Below are 15,464 nucleotides of genomic sequence, written 5' to 3'. Positions count from 1 at the left end.
CATGCTCCAGGGGCGCCTGGGTGGCTTAGTCGGTTAAGCGTCTGACTCTGGCTCAGGTCATGATCCTGCAGTTTGTGGGTTCGAGTCCTGCATCGGGCTCTTTCCCGACAGCTCTGAGCCTGAAGCCTGCTTCGGATTCTGTGTCTCCCTCTCTCTCTGCCCCTTCCCCATTCATGCTCTGTCTCTGTCTCTCAAAAATAAATAAACATTGAAAAAAAAATTAAAAAAAAAGAATTGCATGCTCCAGCAACTGAGCCAGCCAGGTGCTCCTGAAGCACAAATAATTTTTTGAGAGCAATAATTTGAAGTTAAAGAAGAGTGCCTGGGTGGCTCAGTCGGTGTAGCATCCAATTTTGTTTTAGCTCAGGTCTTGATCTCAAGGTTTGTGGGTTCAAGACCCTTGTGGGGCTCCACACTGTGCAGAACCTGCCTGGGACTCTCTCTCTCCCCCCCACCCCCACCTCTCCCACTCATTCTCTCTCTTTCTTCCTCTCTCAAAATAGATAAATAAACTTAAAAAAAGAAAAAGAGCACCTGGGAGAAATGAGAACTCTCACCCCTGAAGTGTCCTGAGTTCTGAATCCCACAATGTTTTAGTTTTTATTTACATTTTCTGTATTCATTAAAAAAACTTATATTGTAGAACAATAAAAACATCTATTAATGAAATATTATTAGGTAAATATCATTGTAACTGCCACACAGGTCATGAAATCAAACTTACAAGCTTTTCTATACGCCCTACCCCAAACACAGCCCCTCTCCTCCTCACAAAAACTACTATCCTGACTGTCAGGGTAAAAACTCCCTTGCATTTTGTTATGGTTTGATTAATCAAGTGTGCATTTCTAGGCACTACAATTTAGTTTTGCCTGTGTTATAAAAACTTGCTAAGTGTCATAAGTCTCAGTCTTAGTTCAGGCTGCTAGAACAAAATACCACAGACTGGTGGCTTAAACAACAAACATTTATTTTTCACAGCTCTGGAGGCTGAGAGGTCTAAGGTTAAGGTGCCGGCAAATTCCGTGTCTGGTGAGAGCTCTCTTCCTGGTTTGTAGGTAGCTGCCTTCTTACTGAATGCTCACAAGGCAGAAAGAGAGGTTAGGCTCTGGTTTCTTCTTGCAAGGGCACTAATTCCTTTATTGGTGCTCCACCCTCATGACTTTACCTGAAGCTAATTACTTCCCAAAGGCCTTGCCTCCAAATACCAAATACCTTGCCTCCAAATACCATTAATTTTGGAGGACACAAACATTCAGTCTGTAGCAGTCTCATAATTCAGTTTCCCCTCCCATACCTTTCTTTTCCTTTTTATTTATTTATTTATTTATTTATTTATTTATTTATTTATTTTTTAAACGTTTTTTATTTATTTTTGGGACAGAGAGAGACAGAGCATGAACGGGGGAGGGGCAGAGAGAGAGGGAGACACAGAATCGGAAACAGGCTCCAGGCTCCGAGCCATCAGCCCAGAGCCTGACGCAGGGCTCGAACTCACGGACCGCGAGATCGTGACCTGGCTGAAGTCGGACGCTCAACCGACTGCGCCACCCAGGCGCCCCTATTTATTTTTTGTTCTTGTTTTTTAATATTTTATTTTTAAGTAATTTCAACATCCAACATGGAGCTTGAACTCAGAACCCTGAGGTCAAGGATTGTGTGTTCTACCAAATGAGCCAGCCAGGTTCCCCAGCCTTTCTTTTTTTTTTTAACATTTATTCATTTTTGAGAGACAGAGCTTGAGTGGGGGAGGGGGAGAGAGAGAGACACAGAATCCTAAGTAAGCTCTAGGCTCTGAGCTGTTAGCACAGAGCCTGATGTGGGGCTTGAACTCACAAACCGCAAGATCATGATGAGCCAATCAGATACTCAACTGACTGAGCCACCCAGGTGTCCCCCTTACTTTTTCTTTAAATTCATCTCTTTAGGGACACGTGGCTGGCTCAGTCGGTTAAGTGTCTGACTCTTGATTTTGGCTCCAGTCACGATCTTGAGGTTTGTGAGTTTGAGCCCTGAGTCAGGCTCACCAGTGACAGTACAGAGCCTGCTTGGGATTCTCTTTCCTGTCTCTCTTCCCCTCTCTCCTGTGGGCACCTGTGTGTGCACACATGCACTCTCTCTTTCTCTCAAAATAAATAATTGAAAAAAAAATAAGTTCATCTCTTGAAAAATTGTGTTTTTGACTTGTAGACTCTCGCAACAGTCTGGATTTTGCTGATTATATATTCATGGTGCAGTTTAACATATTTCTCTGTTCTCTTTATTTTCTGCATATTGGCAGCTAGATCTGGAGATTTGATACTTTTGAGAAGACTATTGGTGGTATTACGTTTTTATTTTTAATTTTTTTTAAGTTTATTTATTTTTGAGGGGGTTGCAGAGGGGCAGAGACAGAGAGGGAGAGAGAATCCCAAGCAGCTCTGCACTCAGTGCGGACCAAAGGTGGGCTTGATTTCACAATTGTGAGATCATCACCTGAGTCGAAATCAAGAGTTGGACACTTAAGCCATGCACTGAGCCATGCAGGTGCCCCCAAAGGTAACCAGTTTTTTAAAAATATTATTATGTAGTCATGGATTTAAACATATATAACGTGTCAATTCATTGCAATTGTTATCTTCATTGAAGCTCAAACTGTACCATCATTGGTCAGCGGAGATCTCTTTAAGTTTGTACTGTAAAGGAGGAAAAGAAATAACTTTCCTTACCCATTTTGGGTTCTCTGGCTTGGGCCCAATAAAAAACATTAAAAAGAGACAGATTAACAAGAGAAAAACATAAATTTATTAACATGTGCATCGTGCATACACATAGGAGGACTCAGATCAGTAACTCAAATAGTTAAAACTTGGGCTTATATAGTATCTTAAAAAAAGAACAATAAATTTTTAGAGAAGTGACAAAACAAAGGAAAAGGACTTTGAGTTTCTGGAGGTGGCAAATTGTGAGACGGCAAATATATGGGGAAACAAATGGTAGATAACAGACAGTTTTAGCAAAGTTTGTTATATAGTTTCTTCTGCTGCTCTCTCTGTGCTAATAAAGGTCTACAGTTGTAGAGAAGGGAAGGGGAGACACTCTTAAAAACTTATATCCTGCTTACAGGCAAATAGGAGGGCAGAGAGCTTCTGGATCTGCTTTTCCTCAATTGCGTTCAGTTCAAGAGAGCTTATAGATCTTCTAGAAAAAGAAGCAATAGATTTGTAAAGAAATGACAAGGCAAAAGAGGTTTGGGCTAGAGGCAGTAAATTGTAGGCAAGTAACTAGGAGACTTAGGGAGGGAAAATTAGTGGAAGATAAGGATTATTTTAGTAAGTTTGTACAGACCCATTTGGTGTCAATTATCAGTCTCAGGTGAAGTACCTTCTTTTATTCCTTGTAAAGTCGGGGGTGGCACTTTTCTCATGGGAAATTTTATGCCTTGCTATATGTAGAAAAGGGAGGCATGGTCAGAGAGCCCTTCCTGCATCTTCTGTTTCAAAGGGTCTTTACCTCAAAATAATCAATATACCAACGTGGCATAGTTTAGGGTGGCATGTTCCAAATTCCTTCATGCCTAAGTGGTATATTCTGCTACTGTTTAGTACCTGAGTCCTTTTGACATGACCCTAGTCGTCTTTTTAAAAATACATATTATTTTACCTTTTATTATTGAAATTTTTCTACACAAAAGTAGAAAGAGTATAATGAATTCCCTTCACTCAACATCTAGTTTCATTAATTATCAATATATTGCCAATCTTGTTTCATCTGTACCTACATATCCTATTCCATGCTGATTAGAATAACTTTATTTTTAGAGCTTTTCCTTTTTTTTTTTTTTTTTAAGTAGGCTCCTCACTCACTGCAGACCCCAGTGTGGGGTTTGAACTTACGACCCTGATGCTCAACTGACTGAGCCACCCAGGCACCGCTAAAGGTTTTCTGAGGTTTAACTTATATACCATAAAGTTCGTTCATTGTTAAGTGAGCAATTCAATGACTTTATTCCATTTATAGAGTTATGCCACCATCACCACAATACAGTCTTGGAACATTTCTATCACCCAAAAATGTTGCCTTATGGTTGCTTGAGAAAGGTCATAAGAAAGGGTGTGTAGAGGAGGAAAAATAATTTTTCCTTTACCCTTCTAAGTTCTTGGGTAAGACCACTGTCATATAAGACTGATTAACAAGAAAACAACAACACATAATTTTATTAACAAGTGCACTTCACATATATATGGGATATACCCAGGGGTAAAAATGAGTAATTCCTCAAATGTGGGTAATTTTTCATCCATTGTGCTATGTCCTCAGGGAACCCTCTTGATCTTCTTGGGAATTTTAGAAACATTATTCATGTGGAAACGTTTTTTGCCCACCTCCACAGTTCCCTAGTTCTAGAAGTCCTGTGCTTGAGTTTGAGTTCCCCCAGAAGCTAACGTTCAAACCCTAGGGGAAAAAAATTCAAATTCAAATACATGTTTAAAAAATTTTATTTTTATGTAATCTCTTCACCCAACATGGGGCTTGAACTCACAACCCGGAGATCAAGAGTCACAGGCTCCACCAACTGAGGCAGTCAGGCATCCCTCAAATACCTTCTTAAAATATTGACTCATGGTATACACTTGCTATTAGAGATCTACTCCCCTTTAAAAACACTTTTTAGGAATATAATTTACACAAGGTGCACAAATCTTGTGTACAATTTTTTGCTTTTTAAAATTTATCTACCAGAGTAACACCACCAAGAGGAAGATAAGGAAACATTTCCATTACCATAGCATGTTCCCTCAGGTTCCTTGGTTGTCAACACTTCTCAGAGCAACCGTTAGCTTGACTTTGTCATTATTTTGGCTTCTTCTTGAACATCACAAAAATGGAACTTTCAGGTTCTCTTCTACTCCACCCTTTTAAATTACGTCGTAATATAATATATATGCCCTACTTTACTTAAATATTCCCTAACTGAACACTTATTTCCAATATTTATATTAAGGATGCTGCAAGGTGGGGCGCTTGGGGAGCTCAGTCCTAAGCCTCCGACTTCCTGAATTCCACCCCTGCATCAGGCTCTGTGGTGACAGCTCAGAGCCTCGATCCTGTTTCCCTGCTTGGGATTCTGTATCTCCCTCTGTCTCTCAAAAATAAATAAACATTAAAATAATTAAAAAAAAAAAAAAGAATGCTGCAAGGGGGGGTGCTGGTCATACTTGTGAATTTCAATAGGAGGGAGGCACGGTGGGCTGAGGATCACATGCCGCTATGGGCTCCCTCAGTTCCGGGCCTAGTAGAATCTCCTGTCTCGCTGTCCCGCCACACCTTGTCTCCGGGACCTACCATCACTGCAATGGTCGGACCCGAATCACGATATCGATTCCCGCTTCAAACGTCCTCCCGGAACTGGGGCGGTAGTGACTCCCGCTGTTTCCGCTGCTGAGGGGGCGGGGCTGGGGCCGCCCTGCCGTGGCGGTGGTGGTCGAGGGCTGATGACGTAGGGCGCCGCGTGCTCCCCCACGTGTGCTGCACTTCTCCCGGTGTCTGCGGGGCAGCCGTGGCTGGTTCCCCCGGGGGCGTAGTTGCTGGCACCTCCAGCGCGGGACCTCGGTGGCTCGGGGGCTCCGAGCGCTAAGTAGGGAGCGCTGATGACCGCCGGGGGCGGAGGGTCTGCGGTCATGGAGCACCTTTTCCTAGAGGTGGCGGCCGCGCCGCTGCGCTTACTCGCTGCCAAGAACGAGAAGAGCCGCAGCGAACTGGGCAGGTTCTTGGCCAAGCAGGTAAAAGAAGGAGGGAGAGGGAAAACGCCGGGCCGCCCCCGGCCGCCCCCCTCGCGCGTGCCCTGCGACCCTGAGTGAGACGCGCAACTTTAAGGGAGGGGGGAAGCGGCGTTCTGTCACCCTGGCCCCCTCCGCAGGGCTGGTCTGGGGCGGAGACGTCCGCGCGTGTTTGAGGAAATTGGAAGAAGCCTTTTGTGTGTATCTGAGAGACCCTTCCATTCTCCTCCAACCTACTTCTGTCTTCTCTCTGTAGCAGACGTGGCCTTCCGAAAGAAATGTGGTTTGTTTTTCTGTAATTGAAGTTGTATCTCTGCCCACTTGACATGTGTATTAACTTAAGTGTGCCAAGTCTAGCCGCCCCTGTTAGTCTGGGTGACTGTTTCTCTTTTCTGCTCCATCCTTTAGTTGTGGCCGGCTGACACGTATTGATTGCGTTTCTGCTTTGCGTGAGGCACAGTATGGTTCTGTGAGGAGACAGAGAAATTCGTTACGGTCTCTGCCCCCAGGGAACTTAGCGTCTATTTTTGGAGACCGTTCATAAACACAGAAAACAACTGAAGGACAAAGCAAGACAGCTAATGCTGTGTGACATTAACCGTAGAGACTATGATGTGGATTAGGATTTTCTAAGAAATGGGGTTTTGGCCTTTTAAGAGCCTTCTCTCAACTCCCTGCTAAGTTGAGAACCTTTATCATGCATTTTATTTTCACGGTGTATTTTAATTTCCCATTTTATGCTTCCCCACTCCCAATATCTCTGAACTTCTAGAGAGTAGAAAATGTGTTTAGTTTATTTTTTTCCTTCTAACTCCCGTATCTAGAACTTACTTATTCAGTCACGAATGCATTGTGTACACATACATCCTTTTGCTCAGGAAGCGACGGGAGTATTTTGGGTCTGGAGCTGCAGAGAACTAACATGAGAGGCATTTCTGTTTGGTGACAACAAATTGAACTTGTAAAGGGCAGGGGGAGGGGGAGAAGAGGGGTGGGAGAGAAGGTCAGAGATACCCTGGGGCCTCTGAGCCCCAGTGAAGGGAATCACTAAACATGGTGATTCCCTCTGGTGAATCAGAGGGATGTTGGTGGGCTGGACTAAGGAAAGAGATCATCACTTTGTATGAGCTAGCTTTTGGTGACAGTCCTGAGTTACGGATTGTTGATAGATGTATTTTTCTGTAAGTGGGTGTTAGAATTTAGAGCAGAGGTTCTGAAACTAGGGATCATAGACCAGCAACAGGGGATTTGTGTTTCTCTACCACTGTAATTGGGTGTAACATAGATGTTTATGTACTGGGGGTAGGGAGGGGAAATGGTTTGTAGCCTTTATTAGATACAGTTTTAGAGAATCTGACAGGTGTGAGAATCACTCATGTGAATTCTGAGATTGTATAGAAATAGTATTAGACTTGAAAGCTACTAGAAAGTTCATTTGAATTAAGGAGATTGGGACACCTTTTTTGTGTGTCACATTGTCAGATTCTCTCCTGAGATGTCTTTCGGTTTGTTCCTTATCATTTTCATGATTAATTTCAAACCTTTCACTCAGAAGACTTGATTGTGTTGCCATTCTGTATTTATACTATTTTTTGGAAACAAAGCAATTTTTATGGGAAAGCAAAGCCTTTTGAAACATGATTCTCATTGCAATTGGGATCTGAAGTAAGAATTCTTTAGGATTGTGGGTTTTTTGTTTTGTTTTGTTCTTTATCTCAGCTGGTGACAGCAACTTCTGCCTATCCACTTTAGAGAACTGAGTGTCCTCACTCTTCTCACTTCTTTTCCTTCACATATGGCCAAGTCTTCCGTGTTTTATTTACTGAGTATTGAATCTATTACTTCCTTTTCATCCCTATTGTCACCACCATTCTACAGTTCTGACTCCATTCCAGTGTGGGTTTTCCAACACCTCCAAGCAATTCTCAGACACAAACTGGGTGTCTTATAATTTAACTCAATTCTGACACTGTCTACTTGGAGATAACATGAGATCCCACGTGTTAAGGGCTGAGTCTTTCAAAACTGCCCTCCCCACCTCTGAATGCCATTTGAAAGTCCAGGTTGTCACCTGTACTTCTGACCAACTGGCTGTGGATTGGAGGTTCTCTACAACCCCCTCCTTGGGTTTGATTAATTTGCTAGAGTGGCTCACAGAACTCAAACATTTTACTTACTAAATTACTGGTTTGTTATGAAAGGATAGAATTCTGGAACTGCCAGATGGAAGAGATGCATAGGGACAAGGTATGTGAGGAGTGCAGAGCTTCCATCCCCTCTCCAGAGGTGACACTTTCTCCACATATCCATATTTTTACCAACCTGGAAGCTCTCCTGACCAAGTCCCTTTGGGTTTTTATGGAGGCTTCATTACATAGGGTATAAGTTATGAAAACTTTAGCCATTGGTGTTGGAATTCATTGACCAACCCTTGGCCCTTGAGGTGGAGGTGGGGGTGGGACTGAAAGTTCCAACACTAATCACTTGGTTGGTTCTCTTGGCAGCCAGTTCCATCCTTGGGTGCTTTGCAAAATTCACCTCCTTGGGGCGCCTGGCTGGCTCAGTAGGTAGAGCATGCAACTGTTGATCTCAGTCTAGTGAATTCAAGCACCGTGTTGGGCCTAGAGCTTACTTAAAACAACAACAACAGCAACCCCACCCCGCCCCCCCCACACACAAAATTCACCTCCTTAACATAACAAAAGACACCTTTATCACTCTGCTCACAGGAAATTGCAAGGATTTTAGGAGCTCTGTGCCTGGAATGGGGTTGAGAACCGAACAAAAATGTGTTGTTATAAATCATATCACACATCCTTACCTCCTTGATTACTGTCTATGTTCAAGAAAAGCGGAATGCTTAAGAGCATGCATGGATATTGAAATGAAGTATGGCTAAAGATCAAATTCTCTTTTACATAATTGCTTTTGGGGTTTGAACAAGTTACCTAACTCTCCTGAGTCACAATTTCTTGATATATTACATATGGTAGCTACTACATAGTTGGAGGGGCTCTGGAACCAGACTGTGACGTGGATTCTTGGTTCTCCTAGCTTTGTAACCTTGACCCCTTTTTAATTTTTCAGTTTCCTTATCTGTAAAATAGGGATATATTGCCTGCTTTATGGGTTGCTGTGAGGACTAGATGCCTACACTATAGTAAGCACTCTTTGTAGAAGTGGTTCTTAATTATTATTGCTATTAATAAGGTTGTTGTAAGATCCAGATAATGCATGTGAGGAGCTTACCAAAATGCCTAGCACAGAGGAGGTAATCAGGGGCATCTGACTTCAGCTCAGGTCGTGATCTCGCGGTTCATGGGTTTGAACCCTGTGTCTGGCTCTGTGCTGACAGCTGGGAGCCTGGAGCCTGCTTCAGATTCTGTGTCTCCCTCTCTCTCTGCCTCTCCTCCATGCACGGTCTGTCTGTGTGTCTGTCTCAATAAATAAACATTTTAAAAAATTAAAGAAAAACAGTAATCAGTACATATGAGCTACAATAATACTTTTTTATGTTTATTTTTGAGAGAGCGAGTATGTGTGCTCGCAAGTGGGGGAAGGGCAGAGAGGGGGGAGAGAGGATCTAAAGTGGGCTCCATGCTGACAGCAGAGAACCTGATATGGGGCTCAAACTCACAAACCTTGAGATCATGACCTGAGTTGAAGTTGGACACTCAACTGAGTCATCCATGTACCCCAATATAATAATTTTTAAAAACCGCTTTATTAAGATATAATTCAGGTACCATATACTTCTTCCATTTAAATTTATAGTTCAGTGGTTTTTGCTGTTTTCACAGATGTGTGTAACTGTTACCACAGTTTTAGACTGTGATGTTTAGACATTTTCATTCTTTTGTAATTTTTAAAATTATTTTTTAATTTTTTTTTAAGTTCATTTATTTTGAGAGAGAGAGTGCAAGCAGGGGAGGGGCAGAGAGAGAGGGAGGGAGAGAGAATCCCAAGCATGCTCTACACTGCCAGTGCAGAGCCCAATGTGGGGCTCGAACTCATGAACCATAAGATCATGACCTGAGTTGAGATCAAGAGTTGGACGCTTAGGCTTAGCTGACAGAGCCACCCAGGAGCCCCTCTTTTTTTATTTAAAAAAGTCCCCCAACATGGGACTTGAACTCATGACCCCAGGTCATGAGTTGCATGCTCTTTCAACTGGGCCAGCCAGGTGCCCTGACATTTTCATTATTTCAAAAAGAAGCCCCCATACCTTTTAGATGGTAGCACCCCCCATTCCCACCCCAGTCACTGTGCTCTCCCACAGCTCCTCAGGCAACCACTAACTTAACTTTTTTTCTCTGTGGGTTCCCTATTCTGGTCATGAATGAGACATCTGAATCTATCACCATTCTGCATAAAAGCTCCCTATTATCTCTATAATAAAAATTTCTAAGTGGTATATGAGGTGTTTTATATTATTTGAAAATTTGTCACTTAAAGAATGAAAGAAAAAATTTTTTCTCTCAACTTTTTTTCCAGTTTTTGTTTGAAATACTTTTAAATCCAGTGCAGTGGTTCTCACCTGGGGCAATTTTTCCCCCAAGGGCAAATCTGGAGACATTTTTTGGTTATCACAACTGTTGGTGGGGTTGCTTCTGGCATATAGTGTTTAGAGGGCAGAGATGCTGCTAAATGTGTTACAATGCATGGGACAGCTTCCACAAAGAATTATCCAGCTCCAAATATCAGTAGTGCAAAATTAAGAAAGAAACTCTAAATATATATGTGTCTAATAACAGTATCAAAATATGTGAATCAAAAAGTGACAGAAAAGGAAAAATAGACAAATTCACAATTATAATTGGAGACTTTGACACTCTATCCTGATTAATTGATAGAACAAATACAGAAAATCTCTAAGCATGTAGAAGACCCACTATCAACAAACTTGACCTAACTGACATTTCTAGATTGCTGTGCCCAGTAACTGTAGGATACATATTCTGCACATCTGGAACATTCCCCAAGATAGACCATATTCTGATTGATTAAACAAGTTTCAATAAATTTAGGAGAATTAAAATCATGCATGGTATATTCAGTGATCCCAATGGAATTAAATTAAGGAAGAAAAAAAACAACCAAAAGATAGTGGGAAAAATCCCTAAATGTTAAAGATTAAAAAAAAAAAAAAAAGATGGTTAAAGAACAATCACTGAGTCAGAAAATCATTTGAACTGAATCATGATTTAAACAAATTGAGGGAGGGGGCACCTGGGTGCCCGAATAATGATCTCATGGTCTGTGGATTCAAGCCCCACGTTAGGCTCTGTGCTGACAGCTCGGAGCCTGGAGCTTGCTTCAGACTGTCTCCCTCTCTCTCTGCCACTCCTCTGCTTGCATTCTGCCTCTCTTTCTCAAAAATAAACATTTAAAAAATTTAAAAAAAGGTAAGTTACTAATAATGAACAATTTATGAAATCAGTGTTTGAAGAATATAAATTACCAAAGCCCACTCAAGAAAAACAAGCTAGGAATAAAACAGAAACAAGTTAGCAATAGAATAAAACATCCTCAAGCTGATACAGAGCATCTACAAAAACTTAATAGCTAGCGTCACAGTTAATATGTGAACAACCCAGTTTCAAAATGGATAAAAGATGGGGCACCTGTGTGGCTCAGTCAGTTCACCGTCTGACTTCAGCTCATGTCATGATCTCTCGGTCTGTGAGTTCGAGCCCCATGTCGGGCTCTATGCCGATAGCTCAGAGTCTAGAGCCTGCTTCAGATCCTGTTTCTCCCTTTTTCTCTGCCCCTCCCCTGCTCATGCTCTGTCTCTCTCTGTCTTTCAAAAATGAATAAATGCTAAAAAAAAAAAAAAAAATTAAATGGATAAAAGATTGAACAAATGTACAACAGATGATAAATAAATGGCCATTAAGCACTTGAAAAAATTCTCAACATCTGTGGCATCAGAGAAATTCAGATAAAAGCACCAGATTCCATTCCCCCTTCTCTAAAATGACTAAAATTTCAACTGACCATACTATGTGGTGGTGAAGTTATGTGGCAACCAGAGGTCTCAGACATTGCTGGTAGGTGTAAACTGGTACAACTACTTGTTTTAAAGTTAAACACTGAGGGGTACCTGGCCGACTCAGTTGATGGAGCATGTGACTCTTGATCTCGGGGCTATGAGTTCAAGTCCCACATTGGGTATAGAGCTTACTTCAAAAAAGAAAAAAAGGCTAAGTATCTTGTTTTCTTTTTTTTTAAGTAGGCTCCACACTCAGCGTGGAGTCCATTGTGGGGCTGGAACTCAGGACCCTGAGATGAAGACCTGAGCCAAGATCAAGAGTATCAAGAGTCGGATGCTTAACTCCTTGAGCCACCCAGGCGCCCCTTCCTCATTTCCCTCAGGGGTGGAGAGAATCTTAAGTAGGCTCCACACCCAGCACAGAGCCTGACCTCGGGGCTTGACCTTGAGACAACCTGAGCTGAAATCAAGGGTCCGTGCTTAATTGACTGAACCACCCCACCCGCCCCTTTCCTATTTTTAGTATCTGATTCAACTAACCCTGTTTTCCAGATTATCTTTTTTTTTTTTTAATTTTTTTTTTTAAAACCTTTTTCTTTTTCTTTTTTTTTTTTTTTAACGTTTATTTATTTTTGAGACAGAGAGAGACAGAGCATGAACAGGGGAGGGTCAGAGAGAGGGAGACACAGAATCCGAAACAGGCTCCAGGCTCTGAGCTGTCAGCACAGAGCCCGACGCGGGGCTCGAACTCACGGACCGCGAGATCATGACCTGAGCCGAAGTCAGCCGCTTAACCGACTGAGCCACCCAGGCGCCCCTCCAGATTCAAGAGAAGGTTCATGAAGTGATGTTCTCTCTGGAGATTTTTTTCCCAACTCACAAGTTTCTATATAACATGTCCAGGACAGTTGCACTTTTTTTCATTCATTTTCTAAGTGATGTGTTTCTTTTTCTTCACAATATAACCACTTACTATCTACTTTTTTGAATGATATCTTTTTTTTTTTTAATTTTTTTTTTCCCAACTTTTTTTTTTATTTATTTTTGGGACAGAGAGAGACAGAGCATGAACGGGGGAGGGGCAGAGAGAGAGGGAGACACAGAATCGGAAACAGGCTCCAGGCTCCGAGCCATCAGCCCAGAGCCTGACACGGGGCTCGAACTCACGGACCTCGAGATCGTGACCTGGCTGAAGTCGGAAGCTTAACCGACTGCGCCACCCAGGCGCCCCTTGAATGATATCTTTAGAGGGCTTCATAGCATGCCCCTGTGAATCATGACCAATTCTGTTAAAATTTCCTTGCAGGACTAATATTGATAGAAATTGTTCCAATATAACATCTTTCCCCACTCAGTGCTTTGTTCAGAATTAGGAATTTTTGGGGGCACCTGGGTGGCTCAGTCGGTTGGGCGTCTGACTTCGGCTCAGGTCATGATCTCACGGTTCATGGGTTCGAGCCCCGCATTGGGCTCTGTGCGGACAGCTCAGAGCCTGAAGCCTGTTTTGGATTCTGTGTCTCTCTCTCTGCTCCTCCCCCACTCGTGCTCTGTCTCTCTGTCTCAAAAATAAATAAACATTAATTTTTTTAAAAAAAAGTATTAGGAATTTTTGGAGCACTTGCATGGCTCATTTGGTTAAGCATCCAACACTTGATTTCGGCTCAGGTCATGATTTCATGGTTGTGAGATGGAGCCTCACATGGGGCATGGAGCCTGCTTAAGATTCTCCCTTTACCTCTGTCCCTTGAGTGTGTACTCACACATGTGTACGTGAGCTCTCTCTCTCTTTCTCAAAACAAAACAAAACAAAACAAAACCCTAGGTGTTTTTATGAGTGAATGCCCTATAATTTGAAAGACTTCGTAAGAGCTCAGGTGTAAGGTGACCTTATTTGAGAGAGAACTTTGGAAAAAATTGTTATATTTTTGCATGGGGTATTTAGGTTGTGCTCAAGCTGCAGTCTTAATAGGTAAATGTTTTGTGTGAAATGCCTTAGCATAAACTCATAGCATTGGACTTGGTGAGTATTTTAACCCTGCTGTCTCATTGTCGGCAGCAGGGGTTGTGTAGACCCACGTGCACACTAGCAATATGAGACTGTAGCATTTTACATGGAATTCAGGTATCAGTCCTTTTCCTCAAACCTCAGTGGACTGAAACTTCTTTATAACAGCCTTTCACATTAAATTAACTGCACTCTTCTATTGCAAAGCCCTTTTCTGTGTTTTATAAGATAAACTCATTTATGATATGTGGAAATTGGATGTTTTGATTCTAAGCTAGGACTTTTTCCCTTTTGCAGCAGTGCTAACAAGCAGCATTTACATAAATATATTGTTTTGCCTTTCTCTCAGGTGTGGACACCTCAAGATCGCCAGTGTATCCTGAGCACCTTAGCACAATTACTTCTGGATAAAGACTGTACTGTGCTGGTTGGTCGCCAGCTGCGCCCTCTTCTTTTGGATTTGTTGGAAAGGAATGCTGAAGCCATTAAAGCCGGAGGCCAAATCAACCACGATCTACACGAACGGCTCTGTGTGTCAATGAGCAAACTCATTTGTAACCATCCTGACGTCCTCCCGTGAGTAACAATTTTATTCTTCACTTTTCTCCTTGAGGTAGTAGAACCTGCTGTCTCCTGGAAAGTAAAGGGGTGTGAGCTGAGAAGGGAAGAGGAGAAATACAAGAAAGAAGGAAGATAAGTGGTACGTGTTCTTTGGCTTCAAGAATTATATCATCTGGTGAGATGAGGCAGATTTAAAAAGAGTTTCATCTGAGGCTCTTATAGCATCCATTTCAGATGGCTGCTTGCTGGAGTAGCTGAAGGGTGACGTTAGAAGAGCTGTGGTGTCCTTTCTAACTTTCTATAATCTGTCCAAAGCAGTTTTGTGAGAAGTTATACTAGAACTGGATTCTAATGTATTTCTCTTTTAAAAAAAAAATGTTTTTTAATCTTTATTTATTTTTGAGAGAGAGGGAGAGACAGAGCTCAAGCAGGGGAGGGGCAGAGAAGGAGGGAGACAGAATCCGAAGCAGGCTCCAGGCTCCGAGCTGTCAGCACAGAGCCTGACATGGGGCTTGAACTCGCGAACTGCAAGATCATGACCTGAGTCGGACACTTAACCCACTGAACCACCCAGGCACCCCTAATGTATTTCTCTTCTGATCTGCTCTGTGTCCAGCCTGTGCTGGTTCATCCTTCCTTAGGCAACCTTGTTGTCCCCTACTTCTGAGAGGTCACCATATTGATGCCAAACTTATTGTGCACCAGATCAGCATAGTGCATTGCAGTCAAGAACTATAGCTCAGCAATCCTCCTCCTGCCTCATCCACCTGAACAGCGGGGGCTACAGGCACGTACCACTGTATCTGTCTTTGTCTTTTAAATTAATAGCAAAATACTGTTAGTATGGAGTAAAGGGCCAGCAAAATGAGTATTAGGGTTTTTTTAATTGAGAAGGTGAAGAACTTTCACTCTAAACTTGAATAGTATCTTTGCAACTAATAAGAGTATTCCTTATATCCATTCCTTATTTATTAGTTTTCGTTTGGCTTTCTTAGAAGTATGATCTCTAATCTGGTTCATGAATGAAGGGAATAAGAACTGAACTCTTGGCAGAAAACCATAATTTGTATGAGATTTTCTTTTTTTTTTTTTTTAACATTTATTTATTTTTGAGACAGAGAGAGAGCGCGAGCGAGCGAGCGAGAGC

General features: G+C 42.2%; 1 protein-coding gene across 1 annotated transcript in view; it reads left to right on the top strand.

Annotated features, from left to right (window-relative positions):
* The first annotated feature begins 5,507 nt into the window (after nucleotides 1-5,507).
* MDN1 (midasin AAA ATPase 1) overlaps nucleotides 5,508-15,464 on the top strand; it is a 173,180-nt gene continuing 163,223 nt past the window's right edge. Inside the window, exons 1-2 of the mRNA XM_042986808.1 lie at nucleotides 5,508-5,762; nucleotides 14,106-14,332. Of these exons, the coding sequence (XP_042842742.1) occupies nucleotides 5,631-5,762; nucleotides 14,106-14,332 (359 nt within the window). The 5' untranslated portion in view covers nucleotides 5,508-5,630. The remainder of the gene's footprint in view (nucleotides 5,763-14,105; nucleotides 14,333-15,464) is intronic.

This window comes from Panthera tigris, chromosome B2 (genome assembly GCF_018350195.1).
Source record: "Panthera tigris isolate Pti1 chromosome B2, P.tigris_Pti1_mat1.1, whole genome shotgun sequence".
Taxonomy (NCBI): domain Eukaryota; kingdom Metazoa; phylum Chordata; class Mammalia; order Carnivora; family Felidae; genus Panthera; species Panthera tigris.
This window is presented reverse-complemented; position numbering and strand designations above follow the sequence as displayed.